The 25508-nt window shown below is 39.9% G+C and overlaps 1 protein-coding gene across 4 annotated transcripts; it reads left to right on the top strand.

The window, feature by feature from the left end:
• The first annotated feature begins 1229 nt into the window (after nucleotides 1-1229).
• On the top strand, nucleotides 1230-25442 carry LOC133483209 (sodium- and chloride-dependent GABA transporter 2-like). Of its 4 annotated transcripts, none has more exons than XM_061784078.1 (9): nucleotides 1230-1384; nucleotides 1456-1577; nucleotides 6257-6381; nucleotides 6467-6579; nucleotides 6667-6804; nucleotides 6892-6994; nucleotides 7174-7274; nucleotides 10634-10804; nucleotides 11367-12353. In XM_061784078.1, exons 1-8 carry the CDS (start codon nucleotides 1346-1348, stop codon nucleotides 10757-10759), a joined length of 867 nt encoding a protein of 288 aa, XP_061640062.1. In that variant the 5' UTR covers nucleotides 1230-1345; the 3' UTR covers nucleotides 10760-10804; nucleotides 11367-12353. The 4 variants fall into 4 exon arrangements, with proteins under 4 accessions (XP_061640062.1, XP_061640063.1, XP_061640061.1 ...); XM_061784079.1 differs by having other exon boundaries at nucleotides 1246-1577; nucleotides 10634-10661; nucleotides 10695-10804; XM_061784077.1 differs by lacking the exon at nucleotides 11367-12353 and adding an exon at nucleotides 24346-25442 and having other exon boundaries at nucleotides 1246-1577.
• The last annotated feature ends 66 nt before the right edge of the window (nucleotides 25443-25508 follow it).

Raw genomic sequence — 25508 nt, 5'->3', positions numbered from 1 at the left:
TAGGGCTGAGTCTGATTTTGATATTTAATTGGTGGTGTTTACATGACCTGGACGTTTTGTAACAAGCGCCAATTAGCAAAAGGCACGGTGACCTAGTGTTAACACATCCGCCTCACAGTTCTGAGGTTGGCCGTTTGAATCTGGGCTCTGGCTTGCCTGTGTGGAATTTGTATGTTCTCTCCGTGTTTGTGTGGGTTTTCTCCGGCTCACCCACATTTCAAAAACGTTACGTTCATAGAAGACTTGATTGTTCTTTGGTGTGAATGTGAGTGCAAATGGTTGTTTGTCTGTGTGCACTGCTGGGATAGCCGGGCTCCAGCCCACCCACAGCCCTAAATATAAACGGAATCGAAAATGGATAGAGGGAGGAATGGATGGATGGCATTAATAAATATACGTTAGCTTTTCGGCATACAGTTTCTCTTGTTTCATTGCACAAAGACTGAAAGAACAATGCAATATAACAGTGGCGTTGAAGTGGTTTGCCCCAAGTCTACTCCACTTGTCTTGGAGTTTACTTTTTAAATGTTTTTTATTGAACATATATTTACCCAGGTAAGGCAATTGAGAACAGATTCTCATTTGCAATGCCGCAAGTGAGAAACTGAACAGCAGAACTATTAAGAGACAGAATATTGCTGGGGTGCTCCATTTGTGGCAGGATCGTACATTTAGGTTTGCTTATGTTGGATTTTGTATATACAGGTATATATCGATAATGACATCATATAGCAAATGGATTATTTCCCAGTGGGAATCAACAATAGAATCAATGAGGAATCAGATTGATAAGCACAATCGATAATTTATTTGCTATTGCTAAATAGGGGTTATCGACAACCAACTTCCGCATTCGGCATTCAGTAAAGGTCGAAGCACTTCCTTCTGGTTCAGGTGACTGGTGGAGCTCTTGATATAGCACAAGACCAGGACAAAGCCACTGTAGGAATATTAAATGTCTACACTGATTTGTGTTTTACACAAGATGTCTTCAAGAACTACCAAAGATGACCACGTCAGATATTTAGGCTTCATTTGTGTTAATATATAGGAATATCATATCATATTCTGTCATGCATAAATAAAGTCACATGTATTTAACTTTTGTCCAAAAACGGCAGCTGTACAGTGAGGCTGTAATTATGCTAGTTATTGCAGCATACGCAGGAATTCCACTAACCTGTTTTACGGGTTTTGACAGATGACGTTCCACGTAAAGTAGATTCTTAACAATTCCCATCCCTAGTATACAGCATACATTGTCCCTTCCTCGAGCCGTCACCTTATTGCGGTGGAGGTTTTTGTGAGTTTTCATGATCCTAGGAACGCAGTTTTGGGGGGCTTTATGCTCCCGGTAGGTTCGTCTCGTGCAAACAGGTCCCAGGTGAGGTCAGTATGAGAAGCTCACTCATCCAGGAGGGAGTCAGAGTAGATCTGTTGTTCCTCCACATCAAGGGGAGCCAGATGAGCTGGCTCGGGCATCTGGTTAGGATGCCTCCTGGACACCTCCCTGGTAAACTGTTCCAGTCCCCGGGGAAGAGCTGGACAAAGTGGCTGGGAAGAGGGAAGTACATTATGTATGGATGTGGACACTATTGTGACATTTTTGTTATCATATTTAATGATTATATATTTTCTCATATGCAGTATTTTGTTATATACTGTACGAATCAGGATTTAGAGAGTGAGCCCAATCCCTAGTAAAAACATTTAAAAATATAAATAAATGTTTAAAAGGGCTATCATAATTTATATTGTTAGCCTGGCATAATTGCATGTCTTTTTTTTTTTGTTGCATTTTCAGAAAACTAGTAAAAAAAACAAAAGAAAACAAACAAACAAATTCACCAAACAAGAAGTCGAGTTGCCTCGATTCGACCCAGATTATCATGACTTGGTTGACGATTTACACAGACTTCATAAAAAAATAAAATAAATAAATAAATAAAATTGCAGGTGTGTTGGTATTTTTTTTGTGCTATTGTGACAGTAAGTTAAAAATGACTTGGGTGTACTATGGTATTAGAGTAACGATTTAATTGTTACTGTTTTAGTAGGCTACTGTACTGTGTCATACTGAGGAACACTGGGTCCATTTTGAACACCCACTGTTCTCCACCGCCCGTAGGTCTGACTGTGTGTGCGAATGGTTGTTTGTTTGTTTGTGCCCTGCGTTTGGCTGGCAACCAGTTCAGGGTGTACCCCGCCTCCTGCCCGATGATAGCTGGGATAGGCTCCAGCACGCCCGCGACCCTTGTAAGGAGAAGCGGCTCAGAAAATTGATAGATGGATGTTCTCCACCACATAAAGGCTACATTGATAACATATGGTTGGTTATTGTAACTTGGGAAGATACCTGATGCATTGCAGCTTTTTGCTGTTGTTATAAGAAATGCTTTTGGAAAAAATACCCCACTGGAATGGTCTGTAAGAACAAGTGCTAGATATTACTTCAATTACTCAGGTAAACGGCTCCCCCTACAGTTGTGAATTACAATTACAGAAGCCATTGTGGTAAATACGACTTGGGCAGTGGTGAACTTAAATTTGTTAACATTAAAATACATGGGAGCACAAAGGTGATGTGGGTCACGCTTATTGACCTGCCTGTAGATTTGTTGGAAACTTTGCTGGATGAAAGCAGACGGACAACGTTACATTACGGTGATGAGGCAGATGGTATGTGTGAATGATCAGTCTCTATTGAATGATTGGAGGGTTTGATTCCTATGGATTAGCATGTGAGTGCTGTGGTGTCTGGCAGTGAAGTGGATTTGTGAATCCTGTTGACTTGCAACAGCTCTTTCTACTGCAATTTCCTGGGAGTATAACGGTAAGGTGGGTCGCACCTTCTCACCCGCCTCTGAAGACAGAAAGAGAGAGAGCGCAAGAGCAAGCATTAAAATATGACTTATAATTTTCTTAAAATACATTTCATACTAAATTGCTATTGTAGTACATAAAGATCTGAAAGGACAAATCTGTGCCCTATTTAAAGTTTTCCTCCTATCCCAGAAAAAGAACCAACTCCCGCACTGGTTATGCCAGCCACTCCTCAATGAAACCCACTGCATGCCATTCATAAAGAGAGAAACACTGGTGTCCGCTTTCAGTAGATTACATTTTATAATACTGTCTACAATGTGGACTCCTTGAGAATTCAACACTTTCAGTGACTTTTTAAACTTTATTTTTTTGTAACTTAAAAAAAAAAATTCAATGATGTAAATCGGTCAAAAATGTATTTACTGTAACTGAATTCACCTTTTGATACCCAAATTTTACCGTAGCTGGCTCACTGGGCTTCTCTGAGAAGTGAGAAATGAATCACATGTTAAGCTAACTAAAACAAGTGTTTCTGTTCAGTAATACAGTACAAGTCAATTCAGTAACTGCAATTTGAAAACATCCATCCATCCATTATCTGAGCCGCTTATTCTCACAAGGGTCGCGGGAGCGCTGGAGCCTATCCCAGCTATCATTGGGCAGGAGGCGGGGTACACCCTGAACTGGTTTCCAGCCAATCGCAGGGCACATATAAACAAACAACCATTCGCACTCACATTCACACCTACGTAAAATTTAGGGTCTTCAATTAACCTCCCACACATGTTTTTTTGGATGCGGGAGGAAACCGGAGTGCCAGGAGAAAACCCACCCAGGCACGGGATTGAACCCCGGTCCTCAGAACTGTGAGGCAGAAGCCCGGCTCTGGATGTTGTGGGGCTGTCCTGGTTGACACGCCTCTGCAACATCGCGTGGACATCGGGGACAGTGCCTCTGGATTGGCAGACTGGGGTGGTGGTCCCCCTTTTTAAGAAGGGGGACCGGAGGGTGTGTTCCAACTACAGGGAGATCACACTGCTCAGCCTCCCTAGTAAGGTCTATTCAGGGGTGCTGGAGTGGAGGGTCCGTCGGGAAGTCGAATCTCAGATTCAGGAGGAGTGTGGTTTTCGTCCTGGCCGTGGAACAGTGGACCAGCTCTACACCCTCGGCAGGGTCCTCGAGGGTGCATGGGAGTTCGCCCAACCAGTCTACATGTCTTTTGTGGACTTGGAGAAGGCGTTCGACTGTGTCCCTCGGGGAGTCCTGTGGAGAGTGCTTCGGGAGTATGGGGTACCGAACCCCCTGATAAAAGACGGGCTGTTCGGTCCCTGTACGACCGGAGTCAGAATTTGGTCCGCATATCCGGCAGTAAGTCGGACTCGTTCCCGGTGAGGGTTGGACTCCGCCAAGGCTGCCCTTTGTCGCCGATTCTGTTCATAACTTTTATGGATAGAATTTCTAGGCGCAGCCGAGGCGTAGAGGGGGTCCGGTTTGGTGGCCTCAGTATTGCATCTCTACTTTTTGCAGATGATGTGGTTCTGTTGGCTTCATCAAGCCGTGACCTCCAACTCTCATTGGAACAGTTCGCAGCCGAGTGTGAAGCGGCTGGGATGAGAATCAGCACCTCCAAATCTGAGACCCTGGTCCTCAGTCGGAAAAGGGTGGCATGCCTTCTCCAGGTCGGGGATGAGATCCTGCCCCAAGTGGAGGAATTCAGCGGATTATCAAACAGACAAGATTCAAGAATCTAGCAGAGATCCAGAAAGAGTAGAATGAGGCAAGAGTCAGCGATAACTGTCGCGTTCCTCGGGTCAAGCCGCTTCTGAGCCAACATAGGAAGCATCTCAATTGGGCCAAGGAGAAGAAGGACTGGACCAGGGTCCTCTTTTCCAGTGAAAGTAAAGTGTGCCTTTTATTCGGGAATCAAGGTCCGAGGGTTTGAAGGAAGATGGGTGAAGAACAGAACCCAAGCTGCTTGAGGTCCAGTGTGAAATATCCACAGGCAGTCATGATTTGGGGTGCAATGTCCAGTGCAGGTGTTGGTAAACTCTGCTTTCTTAAATCCAAGGTCACCGCAACAGTCAGAATGTTTTAGAAGACTTCATGAGTCCTTCCGCTGAGGATCTGTATGGAAATGTAGGGAAACCTTCTATGGGATGTTTAGTTGGGAAATTTTGTAAAATTTCCAAGTTTAAAATACTGTAAATGGCAATGCAACCACTGCATATATGATGGATCAATTATGTTAAAGTACTAGAAAGTGAAAATAAAAATGTCATAAATTTGACACAACACTGAGAAGTGTTGTTAACAAGCCTAGCAAATTTGAATGAATAAAATTCCAATGTTAAGAACTACAATGTCAGGCATTACACAAACACTCCTACCCGTCTGTCTGAGTTTCTGCAGTGGTTTAGCCTGGTGCTCACTCTGCCCTCAGCACCACATGGGTACTACGTGTAACAGGAGGAGGGACTGTCCAGACGGGGTTGCTGGTGTGAGCCGAGAATCAGCGAGGAACACAATTCTCAGAAGAACTCTAACAAATGCAGTTCAGATATCATAATACTTTTAGGTGGAATTGATTACAGAGGAGGTATATTTTTTCAAATATTGAATGAAAAAATAGGGACCCAGCTGAAAGGGCACTTTTCTCACCCAGGGGAAATCCCCGGCCCCGCCTGTGGGGAGTTTGCATGTTCTCCCTGTGCCTGCGTGGTAATTGAGGACTCTAAATTGCCCGTAGGTGTGACTGTGAGAGCGAATGGTTGTTTGTTTGTATGTGCCCTGCGATTGGCTGGCAACCAGTTCAGGGTGTACCCTTCCCGATGATAGCTGGGATAGGCTCCAGCACTCCCGCGACCCTAGTGAGGAGAAGCGGCTCAGAAAATGGATGGATGGATGGATAGTTATTACATAATTTGTTTTCAATACTAGGATTAACTGTCACTGTTTAATATACTGCATCCATCCATTTTCTGAGCCGCTTATCCTCACAAGGGTCACGGGAGTGGTGGAGCCTATCCCAGCTATCATCAGGCAGGAAGCGGGGTACACCCTGAACTGGTTGCCAGCCAATCGCAGGGCACATATAAACAAACAACCTGTCACACCTACTGGCAATTTAGAGTCTTCAATTAACCTACCATGCATGTTTTTGGGATGTGGGAGGAAACCGGATTGCCCAGAGAAAACCCACGCAGGCATGCAAACTCCACACAGGTGGGGCCGGGGATTGAACCCGGGCCCTCAGAACTGTGAGGCAGACACTCTAACCAGTCGACCACCGTGCCGCCTGTTTAATATAATATCATTAAATAAATGATATACAAATAACGGCCTTGATGCACCTGCAACTAAGTTTTCTACTTTGAAAATGTAGGCACTTTTGTAAGAGCAGTTGACTAATTTTGTTCTATTTGCCCAAAAGGGATAGTATTTCTCTATGTCTGCTGAATGCCTTGACCATCTTTGTGGCCGGCTTTGCTATCTTTTCTGTGCTTGGGTTTATGGCCAAGGAGCAAAGTGTGGACATATCCGTGGTGGCTAAATCAGGTAAGGATGCTTGACAATGCATTTAGAGTCAAAGCTTAATAGCTGTCAAGTGACAATGACTTATTTGTGGTCGTGGTCTTGTCAGGTCCGAGTCTGGTATTCATCACTTACCCTCGTGCTGTGGCTCTGATGCCCTTGCCACAACTTTGGGCCATTTGCTTCTTTGCCATGATCGTCTTTTTAGGATTAGATAGCCAGGTAAAATCAGCTTGGATTCGAAACATTCTGTTCAGTTGAAAGTAAATACATTGCAATAACAAAAAACAATCTGTGTTGTCACCATAGTTTGTTTATCTAGAGGCGCTGGTCATTAACATTGTTGATGCGTTCCCTTCCATCCTTGGAAATAAATGTCGACGCAAGCTCCTTGTTCTTGCAATTAGTGTTGCAAGCTTCTGTGCAGGCCTTATAATTGCTACAGAGGTGAGTAATCAATCTTCATGTTGTATATTGGGGGCAAAGAGACGAGAATTACGCGATGGCAACATTGTTGTGCTCTTTAATTTTCAGGGAGGCCTCTATCTTTTCCAGCTGTTTGACCATTACTCCTGCAGTGGAATGACTATTCTTGTTTTTGCCATTCTTGAGTCTGGCTGCATCGGATGGGTTTATGGTAAGCACTCTTCATTTGGTTCCATGGACCAAATTCAGCTATGGCTGAATTCACACAGGATTCTCCTGTGAATTTCTGAGCATACAATGCTATTGAATGACATTCCTTGTGTGTGTGTTTTTTTGGACATACTTGGCAAATAAAGATGATTCTTATTCTGATTCTGATATTTTCTGAAGGGCCAGATCGTCTGTATGATAACATAAAGGACATGATTGGCTATCAGCCGTGGCCTTTTATGAAATACTGCTGGAAGTACCTGACACCAGCTATCTGCATTGTAAGTATTAGAAAAGAAGTTAAGCCTCTATTAACATATGTTCTACTAACTAGTGACAAAGCAGGATCGTTTGCTCCAAGGCTTATCCGACTGGTGTGAATTGTAGTTTACTTTAAGTCATGACAAAACAAGTTGGTTGAAACCTAGCAAACTGATTTTGATCCCATTTTGTGGCAAATGGAAGACTGAAAATTCAACCATCCACTTAGTTTTTTTTTTTTTTTTTTTTGGATAACATTACAATACTGGGCATTTTTACTCATTGTTATTTCTCAACGAATGTGTCATTTATCTGAGTGGAAAGGAGGTGGGTATCCCTGAAGGTGTACAATTTGGTACTTATCCAAATTGAACTCAGGATTGTTTTATACTGTCTACTGTATGTAGTTTATTTTTATGGTTTGAATGGTGAATGAAATTTTTTTGAGAAATTGACTGAGGTCAAATTAGATGGGATATAGTAAAAAAAAAAAAATCTATCATCCACATTCATGGACTGGAAGAAGTGCAGCCAAGGGAAACACAATAAAATGACGAGGATATATTATTAGGATTAAATTAATACAATTCTATTGAACAACTATCAGAATTTATAGTAAATAATTAAACTTTACACCGATTTTATCGGCCTGATCGGTATCGGCCGATAATTAGTATTTTATGCTGATCGGCTGATCAGCTTTAATGTCATAATTCGCCGATCTGATCAATGACGTCCTAGATCGGTTGCGCAAAAGACATTGACTCCGCGTCGCCATCGTGCACAGTATATGTTAATCCAAAAGCTAGTTTATTTTTAGCCTTGTCGCGTGTCTTTTGACGCAGTACTGTAAATATCTGACGACCAATAAAGTCATTAAAAAAAACATGTCGGCGGTGTTACTGAGACAGACAACACGTAATGCCCGGATCAGACTACAAGACAAATTTGCTCTGTCACGATTGCACTGTCAGACTACTGAAAGAAAATCTTGTATTCCGATACCACCGCATCCCGTTTTTTACAATCATTGGGCTTTATCTTGTCAACTCAAATGTGACCGGATACACTCGTTACCGTGGCGACGACAACAAGAGTGGATCGCGCCGACTGTATTATAAGGACAAAATGGTCACCGGTGCGCAGAACAGGGGGCAAGCCTTAAACAAACGTCCTTGTTTAAGGCTTGCTTGACGTATGTTCACATACAACCCCAATTCCAATGAAGTTGGGACGTTGTGTTAAAAATAAATAAAAACAGAATACAATGATTTGCAAATCATGTTCGACCTATATTTAATTGAATACACTACAAAGACAAGATATTTAATATTGAAACTGATAAACTTTATTGTTTTTAGCAAATAATCCTTAATTTAGAATTTTATGGCTTCAACACATTCCAGAAAGATGGGACAGGGTCATGTTTACCACTGTGTTACATCACCTTTTCTTTTAACAACATTCAATAAACGTTTGGGAACTGAGGACACTAATTGTTGAAGCTTTGTAGGTGGAATTCTTTCCCATTCTTGCTTGATGTACGGCTTCAGCTGTTCAGCAGTCTCCGTTGTCGTATTATACGTTTCATAATGCGCCACACATTTTCAATGGGAGACAGGTCGGGACTGCAGGCAGGCCAGTCTAGTACCCACACTCTTTTAGTACGAAGCCACGCTGTTGTGGTTTGGCATTGTCTTGCTGAAATAGGCAGGGCCGCCCATGAAAAAGCTGTTGCTTGGATGGCAGCATATGTTTCCCCAAAACCTGTATGTACCTTTCACCATTAATGTTGCCTTCACAGATGTGTAAGTTACCCATGCCAATAGCACTAACACAGCTCCATACCATCACAGATGCTAGCTTTTGAACTTTGCGTCCATAACAGTCCGGATGGTTCTTTTCCTCTTTGGCCCGGAGAACACGACGTCCACAATTTAAAAAAACAATTTGAAATGTGGACTCGTCGGACCACAGAACACTTTTCCATTTTGCATCAGTCCATCTTAGAGGAACTCAGGCCCAGAGAAGCCGGCGGCGTTTCTGGGTGTTGTTGATCAATGGCTTTTGCTTTGCATAGTAGAGTTTCAAATTGCACTTACAGATGTAGCGCCGAACTGTATTTACTGACATTGGTTTTCTGAAGTGTTCCTGAGCCCATGTGGTTATATCCTTTACACATTGATGTCGGTTTTTGATGGAGTGCCGCCTGAGGGATCGAGGGTCACGGGCATTCAATGTTGGTTTTCGGCCTTGCCGCTTACATGTAGTGATTGTATGTTGAGGAACATTGTCCTTAAACTGTTCCACTATTTTCTCACACACTTGTTCACAAAGAGGTGAACCTCGCCCATCTTTGCTTGTGAATGACTGAGCAATTCAGGGAAGCTCCTTTTATACCCAATCATGGCACCCACCTGTTCCCAATTAGCCTGTTCACCTGTGGGATGTTCCAAACAGGTGTTTCCTCAACTTTCTCAGTCTTTTTTTCCACCTGTCCCAGCTTTTTTTGAACGTGTTGCAGCCATAAAATTCTAAGTTAATGATTATTTGCTAAAAACAATAAAGTTTATCAATTTGAACATTAAATATCTTGTCTTTGTAGTGTATTATATTTAATATGGGTTGAACATGATTTGCAAATCATTGTATTCTGTTTTTATTTATGTTTAACGCAACGTACCAACTTCATTGGTATTGGAGTTGTACTTTTAATACAATACGGCTCGCAAGCAGGCAACAAAAACGTTATGTAGCCTAGCAAGCTAGTGCTAGCACTAACGGTTGTACGTAAACATGCTGCCGTTCTGTCGAATCTTCGGTGTGGGTAAAGTAATTTAATTACAATAAAGAAAAGAAAATGGTTTGACCTTACTGATTAGAATACACGATCTGACGAGAGCAGTGATTTCCAACCTTTATGGAGCCAAGGAACATATTTTACAATTGAAAAATCTCACGGAACACCAACAAACAAAATCTCACAAAAAGTGGATACATTAATTACTGTATGTACTTCCTGCCATCTAATAGAATACCATTCATTTGTTCTGTCTGTCACTCTGCATCACTGGCATAAATAGATGAACAAAGATACATGATTTATTGTGAATATAATATTTTGAGCAATTAAGTACACAAGTATATACAGTTAATGAACAAGTCATTTAAATAGACACATTGCTCCATCTTGCGATCGGATCGGTGATTGATTATCGTTTTTTTAAACTTGCTGATCGGAGATTGGCGATCGGTGATCGGCCCCAAAAATCCTGATCGTGTAAAGCCTATAAATAATGCAATCCTCAAAATACCCTGAATCCAAAAATCTTCCTATTCTTACTTGGCCTCATCTCTCTCATCTTCTGGTTTCTTTTAGTGCATTTTGATATTTACTTTTGTCAAATCCACACCACTCCAACTCAACAACACTTACGAATACCCGTGGTGGGGCTACACAATTGGAGGAGTGCTCGCTCTGTCGTCACCGCTCGACTGCTGTTGAAGATGCTCTATGATTTCAGTGTCGCTCCTGGGACTCTAAAGACAGGTAAGAACAATCTAAGGGCATTTGTGGTGGAACAGCTCAACACTGTCAATGCGTGCTTGGGGGGAAAAAAAATGCAGAAAAATAGGGGCAATATGCTGGGAAAAGAATTAAAAAGAACGATTTGCAGGTCACCCTTGTCACATGTATAAGTCACATCATTTTAGCCCATTTTGAGTGTTGTTAAGCCTAATATGGACCGGAGTGTTTTACAGTATGTGTCATATTGGGTGATTTAAAACAACCTTTTGTGGGTTGGTCCGGCATTAAGATTCAGGTTACACAGAGTTACATTTTTGTAATTGTTTTTTTTCTTAGGTTTTTCATGTTGCTGACGAAACAGAAACAAAATAAAAAGTACTGATGTATACTGTAAAAAACAAACAAACAGCCAATTGCTGAAAAACAAACACAAAAAAAAAAACGGTGTAAGAACAGTAAGAACATCTGCTGACATTTTTCCCTGTCATGTGTGGTGTCTTGCATACTGTATATAAGCATTATATCTACGGCGAGTATTTGAGCCAATTAGTACAGATAATATTGTTTTCTTTTATCCCTGCAGAGAGTGAAAGTTCTCTGCACACCAGCAAAAGACCTGCCTTGTGCTACATCTATATAACAAGGAAATCATTGAAACAAGTGGAGTCTCAGACATTTACACACGCCAAATGACGGGAGATCATCTTAGGGCAGACAGAGTTCATAGAGGATCCCGAACATAACAAATGCAGCATGGTCACTATGGTGATCAGCATAGATCTCCAATTTTGACTACTTTTTGAACAGGAAGTTTCCAATAAACAAAAGCAGAAGTAAAAGCAAAAGCAAAAGCAAAACAAGAAAAATAACCAACCAATCAAGCTTAGATTCACTTCATCTATTTTCTTGATCAATTATCCTGTTGAGGGTCTACATGATGCACAATAAAATACACACAGGATTATTTTGGTTTTGTCCATAAAATATTCACTGTAATTGTTTAAACTGTAGTAGTGCAATTGTTGTATGTGGTTCTTAATGTCTTTTTATGCAATGGAAAAAAACTAATTTTAAAACATTTTGGGGGTTGACTTTGCCTTGTGTTGGTTACGAACATAAATAATATTACATACAAAAATAAGTCCAGCGTAGGTTACATACTGGTTCTCAAAATTAAAAAAAATAAAAATAAATAAGTGATTGGGCGGTCCAGTACACAGTACACCAGTCACATAGGTCTGGCTGGAACCGCGTTATAGCGGAGATTAGCCAACTTTAAAGAGCAAAATAGCAGGAAAATTAGTACCTGTCTAGAGAAGAAAATAATGACATATATGAAAACGCTAGCCAACTAGATAAACAAAGGGATCGGCAACCAGATATGAATTAACATGTCACTTTCTTACAAATTCGGTTTGATTAGTTCTTTCGGTGCTTCGGCTTTCGGTTTTTGGCCTTGGGCTCCCAAGTTCCAATTTTGGTGTAGAATTTTCATTTCGGTGCTTCACTAGTCAAAACTATTTTAAACCCATCATGTCTCTTTAATATATCTATGTACACTTATTGTAATAACAAGCCTGTCTCGTTTTAGCCTCTAAAATTAAATAAATACTTGGATTATGAATCTTTACAACTTTACAAGCTCTTAGTTATAATTGAGGGCATCTCAAATAAATAACTAAATCATTAAAGTGGTGCTGTTATTATATATATATATATATATATAATTCTGGTACAATACATATGTACGGTTGATTCAGTAATATATCTTTCTACGTTATATTGATCGGATCATAAAATTACAAGACATGAAATGAATAGAGAGCCAGCCATGCCTCTACTTGATAGTTCAGTCTTGGCCCCTTGGAGGTGCTGCAATTCCTTGTCTTTCACCATCCTGCTCGTTCTACTGGACTCCAGTAACATTACAGTACATTTGAAAAACAGCACAATTCACTGAAGACAATGACTTTCTTCTTTAATTCTATATGATTACTCATGGCCCACAACATTAGGTATATCTGCAAGGCTGTATCAAGATAATAATGCTCACTTTTATTTGTAGACCGCTATTAGTAGAAGAACATGTTTGTCATTGTGTTGCTTAGAGTGGTAGGACGCTCTGTTCTTTAATCTGATCCACCGAAAAATTAGAGTCGCATAAATTTTGCCACTTTTTCCACAAATTGGTTAAATAAATGTATTTATTCATTTATGTATTTATTTTTGTTACAATTTCTCTAATCAAAAAATTTGTATATTCAATTATTGCAAATAATGAAATACAAGATTGTTATATCAACAATTTTACAAATACATTTAAAAACATTTTATTACCTGCATGTTTTAACTTAAAAATAAATGTTTTTACGTCATCTATGAGGCGGCACGGTGGACGACTCGTTAGAGCGTCTGCCTCACAGTTCTGAGGAGCGGGTTCAATCCCCGGCCCCGCCTGTGTGGAGTTTGCATGTCCTCCCCGTGCCTGCGTGGGTTTTCTCCGGGTACTACGGTTTCCTCCCACATCCCAAAAACATGCATGGTAGGTTGATTGACAACTCTAGATTGCCCGTAGGTGTGAATGTGAGTGCAAATGGTTGTTTGTTTGTATGTGTCCTGCGATTGGCTGGCAACCAGTTCAGGGTGTACAAGTCAATGATAATAGTTTGCTCAACTATTGTTCAAGTTATTGTAAAAAGTAGGCTTTACATGATCAGGATTTTTGGGGCCGATCAGCGAGTTTAAAAAAAAAAAAAAAAAAAAAAAAGATACCCGATCACAAGATGGAGCAATGTGTCTCTTTAAATGACTTGTTCATTTGCTTTATATACTTGTGTACTGTATATTGAGTATCTTCAAAAATATTCTCTAGTGAAGTCATGTATTCTAATCAGTCAACCCAACATTACAACATGACAGAAAGGGTGCTAACATACTGTAATTAAATATTCGGCATTCGGCCGTCTGTGTTTTTGCTTTCTAGCATAGGCCCAAAGGTTTTGTTCTAACACTAACTGTTATTTGTAACTTTTCATAATTCCTTCCACCAGGCCCCAGGTCCCACTGAAGAAAAACAACCTAAAAGCATGATGCTGGATCTGGGGCCTGAGACGAGGTGGAAGAAATAATGATTTATTTATTTTTGTATATCACAAAAACCTGGCATCAATTTTGAACATCTTTTTTATTCACTGTATGAGCAGCCTGCCACATTAGGTAATTCATTCTAAATTCCTATACAGTTTGAGCGGAGGTCTAGGCTGCAGTCCGACGTGTGAGCTTGAGTATCAATGGGCCGCATGACAGGAGAAGGAAAGGAAGCATTAGAGGTGAATTTGTCTGGGCCACTCGAGATTAGAGTACAGATCCTGTCAGGATTTAAAAAAGCTCTGTCAAGACTAGCCAGAGAGAAAGTGTTCACTTATTTAATGTTTACATCAGTGTGACACAGTGACCTACAAAGCGTTTTTATGTGTCACCATAGCCCTCTTATTAAAATATTGCCTCTTGCCCTTTGTTAGCTGTCAAAGTTGATCGCGTCTTACACTCTGGAGAAGCTGGAAGCAGCTCGTATAAATGTTAGTGAAGAAGGACATGAGCTGGTTGCAAAAATACTTCTAAACTCTGCTTCATGGTGTCTGGATTACTAATCGATAAAAATTTTTTTAGCACCCCCGCACATTCATCTTCAGTTCAAAAGATTTTCATATGAAGGAAATTAGGGTCGCAGCTCTCGATTATTTTTTAAATCGATTAGTCATTCGATTATTCCATCGACTAGTCGCATAATCAGATAAAAACTTATTTTGCATTTAAGTTTATTGCAAAATATTTTTTTCAGATTACTGCTTTTTAACTGATTATTGTTGTTTATTTGGTATTGTATAATGATTGAACAAAACCAAATAAACGACAATTAAGCAATATCTCACGAGAGGGAGTGATGTTATATTCATCGACCTTTTTGAAACATGGGTACTGATTAATGCGAAAGGCTACTAGCCTGATGTACACTTCTTAAAGCTGATTCAGGTTCAACTACACGTCAGTTACAGGTTATTCATACTACGGCTCCAAATTGTTTGTTTGCAAGTTGATTATTTTCATCATAGGATAAACTGAATATTATTTTTTTCCATAAATTGATTAGGATTCAGTTCCTGATTAGCTTCATAACATGTCTGAAAATCGGCAAAAATGATCATTGTTTTCTAAAGTAAAAACGAATGTTTGCAAATGTCTTATTTGGACTAAACACAAATATAATCAGTCTGCTTTCGTAGAGGACTACCAAAACCAAAGAAAATTTACTGTTGAGAGACTGAAATCAGAGGATTTGGACCATTTTAAGTTCAACCATGGCTCTGATTAATTCATCTGACGATTAATTAATGATCAAACTAGTTGTCGATTGATTTGACAATCGATTAGTTTTCGATTACTAAATTAATTGTTTCAGCTCTAATGGAAATACGGTAAATTGGGTCATGATCAGCATTCAGTAGGTATCACCATTACAAGGTGGTACTCAATAACCATTGACAAATGTGCTTCATTGTTCATATTCCAAGTCAGTTATATGATGCCTCTTCCTGACCTACTCAAAGCTTATGCCCATTTTCCGTTTGCTGTTGGTACATTACATCCTGCCACACTTTATATCCGCCCAAGTGTGCTCACCACTCGCGTCGCTGTTAAGTGGCCAGGTAATCTCATTTAAGTGTTGTGATTTAACGTGTGACTTCTCACCTGCTGCAAGCTTTTGAGCAGCTCCAAGCTTGTCTATCAATCTCATTTACAGCTCAGCTACTATAAGCCGATGGCCCACAAACCCAAATCATTAGTATAGTGTTCGTATATACTGTATGTACTGTATGTATGTAGGTATGTGCTGTATGGGTAGTATGTATGAATGTGTGTATGTATGCAGGGCATGAAATTAACTTTTTTCCTCACCAGCCAGTGTGGCTAGTGGTTTCCCAGAGTCATAGGCCACTCATTTTTACTAGCCACAATTTTCCATTCATCCATCCATCCATCCATCCATCAATGGATGTTTAATATGATTAAAGCTGTTAAATCATATCAAACATAATTATACAACATAATATAAACGTAATTATCACAACAAAATTGTTGCATATGTTTAATACAATAAAAGTTAGAAAGCACGGTGGCCGACTGGTTAGCACAGCCACCTCACAGTACTGAGGTCATCGGGTTCAAATCTGGGCTCCGGGTTTTCTGTGTGGAGTTTGCATGTTCTCCCCGTGCCTGTGTGGGTTTTCTCCGGGTACTCTGGCTTCATCCCACATTCCAAAAACATGCAGGGTAGGTTAATTGAAGACTCTAAATTGCCCTTAAGTGTGAATGTGAGTGTGAATGGTTATTTGTCTATTTGTGCCCTGCGATTGGCTGGCGACCAGTTCAGCGTGTAGCCCGCCTCTCGCCCAAAGTCAGGCACCAGCATACCCGTGACCATAGTGAGGATAAGGGGTACAGAGAAGGTATAGATGGATGGATAGATGAACTAGTCATATTTACTAGGTATTGAAAAGTTCCATCTCCACTGGGCATTTGCAAACAGCTGAAATTGAAGTAAATGCTGAAGCAAACATTACAAAGTGAGTTGACGTTTTTTTTTTTTTAATAATCCAAACATGCATCAGGATATTTGACTTTATACAAGGGACTGAACTCGATCTTAGGTAACAATGTAGTTGCTTTCAAAAGAGGCAATGAATCAAATTATAACTAAATACATTAGTTGGAACCGTTTACATTTTTTTAATGAAGGCATTAACTTGTAAATTGATGGGCCCCCTTGAATCCTGCATGGTAGTATGAAGTAAAGTGGGATACTGTATAGTAGGTTTGTACTAATTGTGGACATGGGAGTTATGTGAGTGACATGACTGTTCAGGAATTATTGTGGTGGTACAGTTCATAAAATGAGTTGTTGCTAAGTTACTATTTGTTCACAGAATCGAACTAATATTAATATATAATATTAATATAATAGTCTAATATTGATATTTCTTACTTGTATGTGAAGGCATCATTCATGCACTGATATTCCTGTGTGTTTCTTTAACGTATCTCGAGTCGAATGATACAGCCCATCAGGCAAGGTGAATTGTAGAGCCATTGTAAGTCCCTATTGAAATGTTTTGGTTTTAAAAATACAGCTTATATCGAAAGGTAACTCCTGCAGTCATTTGTGCATGCACAGTTGGCAATAGTTAATTCGCATATACATCTTATTTTATTCTATAATGGCGGAAATGAGTGTTAACAGTTACATATATCTTTGTCTAGTTTGCAAAGATACAAATTGCACAACGGTGAAATGCTCAAATAAAAGCTCTAAAACAAGTGCCGTCACTCTCTGCTCACACAGCCAACATGGGATTAGTGTTGTTTTGCTCGCAAACGTTTCATTCAGAACAACACATTTTTTTAGTGAATGAACTGAACTGAATCAGTTTATGAAATGATTTGTTATTTTAGTTTGGCCACCGCCTGCCGCCCTGAGGCGAGCGAGTCGGCTGGGAGCGGAAACGGAACTGCTGCAGCGTTCTGTCACTCATTTCTGAATCTTCAGCAAATGACCAATGAGGAGCCAGGGTGCAGACGGGGGAGAGAGTTAAGTGAACTGAGTGATTGCTTCAGTGAACTGGTGTACTGAAGAACTGAAGAGTGATTGGTTCAGTGAACTGGTGTACTGAAGAGTGATTCGTTCAGTGAACTGGTGTACTGAAGAACAGAAGAACTGAAGAGTGATTGGTTCGTTGAACTTATCGTTTGTGATCCGTTAGACGCAAGTGATTCGTTCGTTGAACTTCTTCGTCTGTGATCCGCTAAAGAGCGATGTACTAGTACGATAAGTGATTCGTTTGCGTAAGGAACGGCGTACTACGCAGTGAACGGACTCATGAGCGATTTTAACCGCAAATCCTGACGTCTTCGCGGGGATAGCTTTCACTAGCAGCCGTTTCTTCAAGCTAAAGGCTAATGTTGAGTCAGTCAAGCACAAGAAACCAAGCACACTTATTTAAAATAACTGAAAATTAATAATATATGTATACACGTACACATACATATCATTCCCTCTGTGTCTCTAATGCGATTATTAAAGATTTTTATTTCATAATAATAATAATAATAAAAATCATACATTAAACTTATATAGCGCTTCTCAAGACACTCACAGACACTTTCCACTAATCAGATGATAATAACAGTAAGGTGAGTGAGGAGGAAGGCCGGGTGGCAGATGCTGGTGTCAGCGATGCTGTCCACCGCGGTGGAATGCGGAAGTTACGCTGGCCGGCGAGACCCAAGCTGGATGTAAAGGGATGCGGACGGATGTTCAGTAGCTGAGCTTGCTGCACGCATGTTCACGAGGCAACCGAAGCCGGGTGTTCGAGAGCTTGCTGAGAGAGATCATTTAGCTTCAGTTTTTTTTTTTTTTTTTCATATTTTAAATCTCCCCACCTTTCCTAGTTTACAATACGTGACAACAAAAAAGCATAGTCCTTTGCTGAACGTGTTGAGTGAACGTGAATCTCAGGGATGGATCATTAACTGAATTAGGAAGCAGGTGAATGATTTTGTGCAAAAGAACTGAACGATTCGGTCAACTGATGTTTTGAACGAATCTTTTTTAAAGAACTAATTCGAATGATTCCGAACACTCAAAAGAACTGCCATGCCCATCACTACATGGGATCCGGGGAGGGATACATGTGTGCATGTACCCGCCACGGTGGAAACAGACCCACAAATGACGGGTCGGAATGAGGAATTCCATCCTGAATTCCAACTAAGCCGGCACACTAGATCCAAAATTAATTACCGGTAAGTAGGGCTGTCACAATCGAATCTTTTCAGAATCGATTATCCTACAGATATTTTGTCGTGTACTCAAGTAATCGCCGCTCCAAGAAAAAAAAAAAATTATTTAGTAAAAATATATATATATTTTTTTGCTTTTGCTAAACAGTTACATTCGTGATTAACATTAGCACACTAGCGATTACCATTTTAGGTAAAATACATCACTCACTCATACATCATGCTGTATGTACTGTACATTGCACATCTAATAGTGTCTTAAAATCACTTACAGACACTCCTCTGTTGTTTTTGGAAATGCTTTTCCACCCGCAAAACAGTGCGTCGGTTTGCAACAAATGTCCGTGCGGTAAACATGAAGAGTGGCCAAATGGTTCCGGGTGTCGCAAATAGGCCTATGCTTTTATTAATACTTTTTATTGCCTCGAGGCAAATATTTTTGCATTGACCAATTTTTGAGGTGGACTTAGTCGAATTAGCCAATTTTTTTTACAGCCCTAAAGCATTATATTCTACATTACATAGTAAGGATTTTGTTCTGTTTAGGAATATGACTAAGCTAACTAAATAATGACATTTTGATTATAACTGATTCTGAAAAGGAAGGTATCTTAGGTACTGTATATCAGCATTTACTGTATTGTATCACAACTCTGCAATTAACAATTTCTCCTCAAACATTGGAAAAAAAAGCCTTTACAGTTCTGGAACAGCATCCTATGGAAAGATGAGACAAAGATCAACTTGTACCAGATTGATGGAAAGAGAGAATTTGTTAAAATATTGAGAAGGAAAGGAAGTGCTCATAATCCAAAACATACCGCTCATCAGTGAAGCTTGATGGTGGTATAGTATCACGGGTGTGGGCATTTATGGCTGCCCATAGAAATGGTTCCCTTGTATTTACTGATGATGGTTCTGCACAGCTTCTGAATGGCTCTGTTCTTTGTCGTCACAGGCAAGCTGATATCTTTGACCTGTGACCTCCTATGTAGCTACTGTAATCACCTTTGAAGACTATGGCAATTGAGGTGGACAGGAGTCACCTTTAATGTGTGCACAGACCCCGAGCAATGCACAGACAGCCTACTAAATGCCTCGCAATTACGTCCGAGGTGTGAATCCAATTTGTGAGGATTGAAGATTAGGAAGGCTTGCTCGTGACAATTTCTGGACACTAAGCAGATGAACGCAAGCTACTTCCTCTGGAAATCCCGCTTGTAGGTATTGCCATATTATGGAATCTTGGTGACAGATGGGTTCGTGTTTGTATGAGCCATTTCTTTATGAATTTTATACTATGAAATGACTTCAGGAGGTTTTGATTTGAACATCATAGTTAAATAAGCAGATGCGATCCACGTTTGCATCAAAAGTCAAAGCAAAGTAATAGCGTGTTACTTGCCAGAGGCCAAGCATTTGGTGTGACCACAGTTCATGTAACATAATAATACTATTAATCATTTGGATTTATATAGCAGGACACCCAAGGACGCTTTACAGATCAGACAAAAAAAAAGACAAGACTAACCGCACAGCTGGCTAACTTAAAGGTACTGTAGCTAACCATGGGGCAAAGACCTGGGCAAATAATGGCTTTTAAGGGCCAATTTGAATGAGTCCAGTGTCAGGGAGTCACGTATCTCTGAGGGTAGGGAGTTCCACAGGGTGGGGGCTGCCACACTGAAGGCTCTGTCCCCAAAGGTGCATCTGCTAGTGCATGAGATGGTGAGCAGACCCATGCTTGAGGACTGCAGGCGACGGAATGGAGCGCATTGGTGGAGGAGCGCCAATACATACTGGGGGGCCAGGGAGTGGAGGGATTTTTAGGTGAGGAGGAGTTTGAAAGAGATTGCTTAGTACCCCAAACAGGACTCCATTGCCGTAGTCCAGACGGCTGGTGGGGAAAGCACGGATGAGTGTCTCTGCAACGGTGTTGGAGAGTGCCGGCCTGAGTCGGGAGATGTTTATTAGTTGGAAAAAGGTAAATTTGGTGACGGCTTTAACATGTGACAGGAGTCCAGAATGACACCCAGGTTGCGGACTTCAGGCGTTGTCGATACATACATACTGTACATAAGACTTAAACGTATGCAATGACTTTCATTAAGATGCCAGAGCTCCTTATTGTGACTTATTAAAAGTTCAAAAGCACAACAGGCCCTTATAAAAGTGTGTGTCATTCAAGAAAAATGTACACCACGCACCAGAGATGGGATCGAGTCACAAGAAAGTCAAAAGACATAACTTTCAAGTCTCCAGCAAGTGAAAAGTAATTTTGTCTTTAAATAGAGTCACAGGTTACCTCAAGTCAAGTCAAATCCTGTAATCCCAAACCAAGTGACCTTATTAATGCAGTCGTACCTACAGTATCTGGGGCCTCAATTATGAAAGAGTGCGTAAGTGTCTTCCTAAAAGTGTAAGTATGCACAAAAGCTAAAAATGGCATATGACAAACAAAAATCAGACCTATCAAACCGTGCGTACCCACGCCTGTAGGAAATCTTACCCTGATAAATCACACTTGACTTCGGTAAGTGCACACGTGTCCTCTACACACCCAAATTCAACCAAATATGGTCAATGCAAAGCACCACACGAATATAAATGAGCCACGTTCGTCAATGCTTTCTGAAGGGTGACTCATGCCGACAAGCGAAACAAAAAGAAAGAAAACAATTTTCAATGACCGAAATAAAGGTGCTTATCATGAAAATTGCCCCCCCCCCCCCCCAACTCCAGTTATTTAGCACTGTGTAGTGTTAAATTGATAACTTGCTTGTCAGGAAATAGCCTCAACTAGGCACATTTCTGTAGACTCACGGCATGGAGGGATTTTAGCTATTATAGATTATTTGTGGAGATTAAACATACTCACTTGGAATATACATTGGCCTAATCTATGCTATTATTTACGTCAGAAAAATTACATTATATATTATACATGCATAGTAGACATGTACCTATGAGGTTTTTAATGTTTACATTTTTCCTTTTAAATTATAATAATTAAATTATTTTAAATTGCATTTTATTTTTAATTGGGTGATGTATAAATTCAAGTCAGTGTTAAAACAACGCTATTAGATTTCATTTTTAAGCGTATGTAAATCACAAATCGCAAAAGGAGGGCCACCAATAAACTCGCGCCTTGCATGCCACATTGGGTAGGCCCGGCTCTGCTGATGTGTATGTATGTTTATTATCATTGCATGCCAATAATCGACAGATGTCCAACGTAAGTGATATATTTTATAAATCTGTTGAAGAGTACTGAACTAAAATGAAACATTTGTATGTATGTATTAGGGGTGTAATGATTCATTATAACAACAATTCGATTCGTAACACGATTCGTGGTTGCCGATTAGATTCAAGGACGATATTGGTTCATTTAAATGGTAAAATGGTAAATGGACTGCACTTAAATAGCACTTTAGCTACAGTCCAGTGGTCTCAAAAATATGGCCCGCGGGCCGGAACCGGCCCATCAGGGGGTCCAATCCGGCCCGTGGAGATGGAGAACACGTTCACTGCTCTTTTTCAATAAAAGTAACTTTTGTTGCTAATTTTGTCAACTGGAGGGTGCACTGACTTAAATGACAATGATGCACATGTGAAGGCCAAACGGTGCCAAGTTTTGTAGTGTTCACACTACAATTCTGTGAAAATAAATGCCTCCAGTAGAACTGTGTTAAGAAATTGAATATTACAAAATTTCAGTCAAAAGCTTCACTTTAAAAGAGGTTGGTTTGATGGAATCTTTTTTTTTTCTATGCACTGCCACAACTTAAATTTTGATGTATACATTTACAAAGGATGCATAACTGCATCGCTCACTGATTCATAATACTGTTTAAATAATTTTTGGTTAAAAATTTGAGACTGCTCATATGATTTGCAACAAGATAATAACGAATAAATGAATATTTTCCGAAATAACTAAATCAAATTTGGAATAGTTGTTGTTTATGGATTTTTAAGCCACAAATATTGTGGTCCGGCCCGCTTGAGATCTAATTGGGGTGAATGTGGTCTGTGAACTAAAATGAGTTTGACACCCCTGAGCTACACCATCACAGTGCCCAAAGCGGTTTACAAAGCCTCACATTCACACACCAAAGGGTGGCTGCTGCCATGCCCACTGGGAGCAAATAAGGGGTCAGTGTCTTGCCCAAGGACACTGACATGCAGACAGTCAGAGGTGGGATTTGAACCAGGGACCCTTCAGAATCAGAATCAGAATCATCTTTATTTGCCAAGTATGTCCAAAAAACACACAAGGAATTTGTCTCCGGTAGTTGGAGCCGCTCTAGTACGACAACAGACACTTTTGAGACATAAAGACATTGACAAAAAAACAGTCACTGAGCAATAAAGGGTTAATAGTTATCTGGTAATGCCGGTACATTTTTTATTTTTTTTTTGACAATTGTGCAAAAGATGCAGAGTCCTCTAGCACTTAGAGCAGTTTGAATGACTAATATTGCAATAGTCCGGTGCAATGACCATTGTGCAAAGGGCGCCGAGACTTCAAGGAGTGTATGCGGTTTAAAGTGACGAGTAGCGCGATAATCTGGGACAATGTTGATCAATGTTCAGTCACTAGACGGCCCGCTGTACCTACTGAGCCACAGCCGTGAACGATTCAGTGGGTGGAAATACAACATATGCACACCATAGTGCGCGTAAATCCAGGGCATTTCCTAGTATTGATACAATCCGTTGATTATCTTTTAAAACGATTTCAATCGAGATATTTACGTCCGGAAGGCTAACTTGCTGAGCACAGATCGATCCAATTGGATCTTAGGAATCTAAATCGATATATATCTATATCGATATAATGAATGAATCGTCACACCAATAGTATGTATGTATGTATAAACCCCAATTTCAATGAAGTTGGGACTGTGTAAAACGTAAATAAAAGGAGAATTTAATGATTTGCAAATCCTTTTGAACCAATATTCAATGGAACACACTAGAAAGACAAGATTTTTAATGTTCAAACTGATAAACTTTATCGTTTGTTTGCAAATATTCACAAATTTTGAAATTGATGGCTGCAAAACATTCCAAAAGGGGCTTGTTTACCACTGTGTTACAATATGCCCAGATTTCACACAGAGCAAGATATGAGATCATCATTATTTCAGTACATAGATAACGTTTTCCAATGTAAAATATTGCATGTGCCTGAACCCAATAATGGTTGGGCAACACAGGCGTAGACCTATAAGTGGATTAACCTGATCACACGTCCTCTTCAAGTCACTGTGAGATCACCACAGAGTCTGATGAATTCAAGGCGTGGAAGTGATAAACTGTAATTATCACAGGAAGCGCAAGCTTCTTGCGAGCTTTCGTCCCCTATATGTTGATTAACAACTATTTGACATGTATTACGATGCCATAACACTAAAATTTCTTTCCATGTCATGTATGTAGGTGCTCATTAAAAAAAATACAATACTATTTCAATAAGTTGCTGAATGTTTCATCACTTCTGTTTTGCCTGTTCTGTTACTATTCACATTATTAATTAATATTATTTATGAGATGAAAAATGTAGGAAAAATATTCCCTAACTTGTTAGAGAGGTATTACTTTAACAATATATTTATTATTTCATTTTGTTATATGTGGAAACCCAAATGTTTGCCTGTCAATATTCCCATTCATCCAGGTCGTTTCATTCTCAGGGTATTGAATTGATCACATCTGGACTGTTCTGGTTGTCTTCGAAGACGTTTCACCTCTTATCCAAGCAGGCTTCATCAGTTCCTGCAGTAAGGCTAGAACTAGCCTGAGTTGGTGTGGGAAAAACTCAAGTAATTATCCTCCAAGTTAGAGGCATGCTCCAAACCAGGAATGGTATCATTCCTTTGGAATGCAAAACCGACAGCCCTAAGGATCCCAGGTCACTGTCTGTTAACACAAGTCGTTAGGTGGACTTGGTGGCTCCATACAAATAAACGGTCAAGCTGCAAAGGTAATGAATTTGACACTGAATTTCACAATTTTGGAGTCGTGCTGTTTGGTATGATTATTTGCTGAAGTAGTACACTACATGCCTTCAGTAAGGTGACTGTAGAAGAGAGAAACATTTCTTTTTAAACATTTATTAGGACAATTTTCAGCCAGTCAGTCGTGAGCACTGTATTGAGTCTCACAGTTTATATAGGCTCATTTCTTACAATAAGATTCCGTAAAAGCAAAGACTTAAGCTGGACGTTAGTGACTTAGAAAATAAAAGCTCTCCAATTTGGACATTCGCTGATGAGTATTTGCTTCAAAAATAATTGTCGTTTAAATTGTTTTACAACTCTGTGTGTAGGACTCGTGACTGAAAAAATAAAAAGCCATAAAAATGTTGTTTCAGTGTACACCACGCTTACACATCTCATGTGATCCACAACACCTTTTCCAAAAATATTTCTGAGTGATAACATTATGACTGTGGTTGTTGTTTGCTGTGTTGGACAAGTGCCATACTGACAGCCATTTCTAATACAGTATTACATAACTTAGCATGAGGGGTGCAGCAATACATATGATAATAAATATATTGTTAAATACCGCTATAACAGTGCATAGTAATTTTATATGGAATCCATTAAATGGACTATCAGAGGAAAGTGATTGGTCAGTGAGAGCTTTGACGGGATATGCTGTTGATTTATTTGTAGGAAAAAAAATTATGGAAGTTGAATGATGTTACTGTTTAAAAACTAATTGACAGTTGACATGTGGCTCACAGTAAATGATATGTGTCCTTACTCCTTTATTATAAAAGTGTGCGATGGGTTAAATATGTGACCAGCAGTGCCTTCATGCTTTGGCAAAGTCAATAATAGGTCAGACT

The sequence above is a fragment of the Phyllopteryx taeniolatus genome, chromosome 9, assembly GCF_024500385.1.
Source record: "Phyllopteryx taeniolatus isolate TA_2022b chromosome 9, UOR_Ptae_1.2, whole genome shotgun sequence".
Classification (NCBI taxonomy): domain Eukaryota; kingdom Metazoa; phylum Chordata; class Actinopteri; order Syngnathiformes; family Syngnathidae; genus Phyllopteryx; species Phyllopteryx taeniolatus.
Note: the sequence above shows the minus strand (reverse complement) of the source record. Positions and strands in the feature narration are given on the sequence as shown.

Excerpts from the sequence above, each read along its gene's own strand:
- LOC133483209 (XM_061784077.1), top strand. The coding sequence starts at position 1,396 with ATGAGAAGCTCACTCATCCAGGAGGGAGTCAGAGTAGATCTGTTGTTC. Across the intron at positions 6,805-6,891 it reads GCCTTATAATTGCTACAGAG|GGAGGCCTCTATCTTTTCCA; the intron begins GTGAGTAATCAA and ends TTTAATTTTCAG. Across the intron at positions 6,995-7,173 it reads CTGCATCGGATGGGTTTATG|GGCCAGATCGTCTGTATGAT; the intron begins GTAAGCACTCTT and ends TATTTTCTGAAG.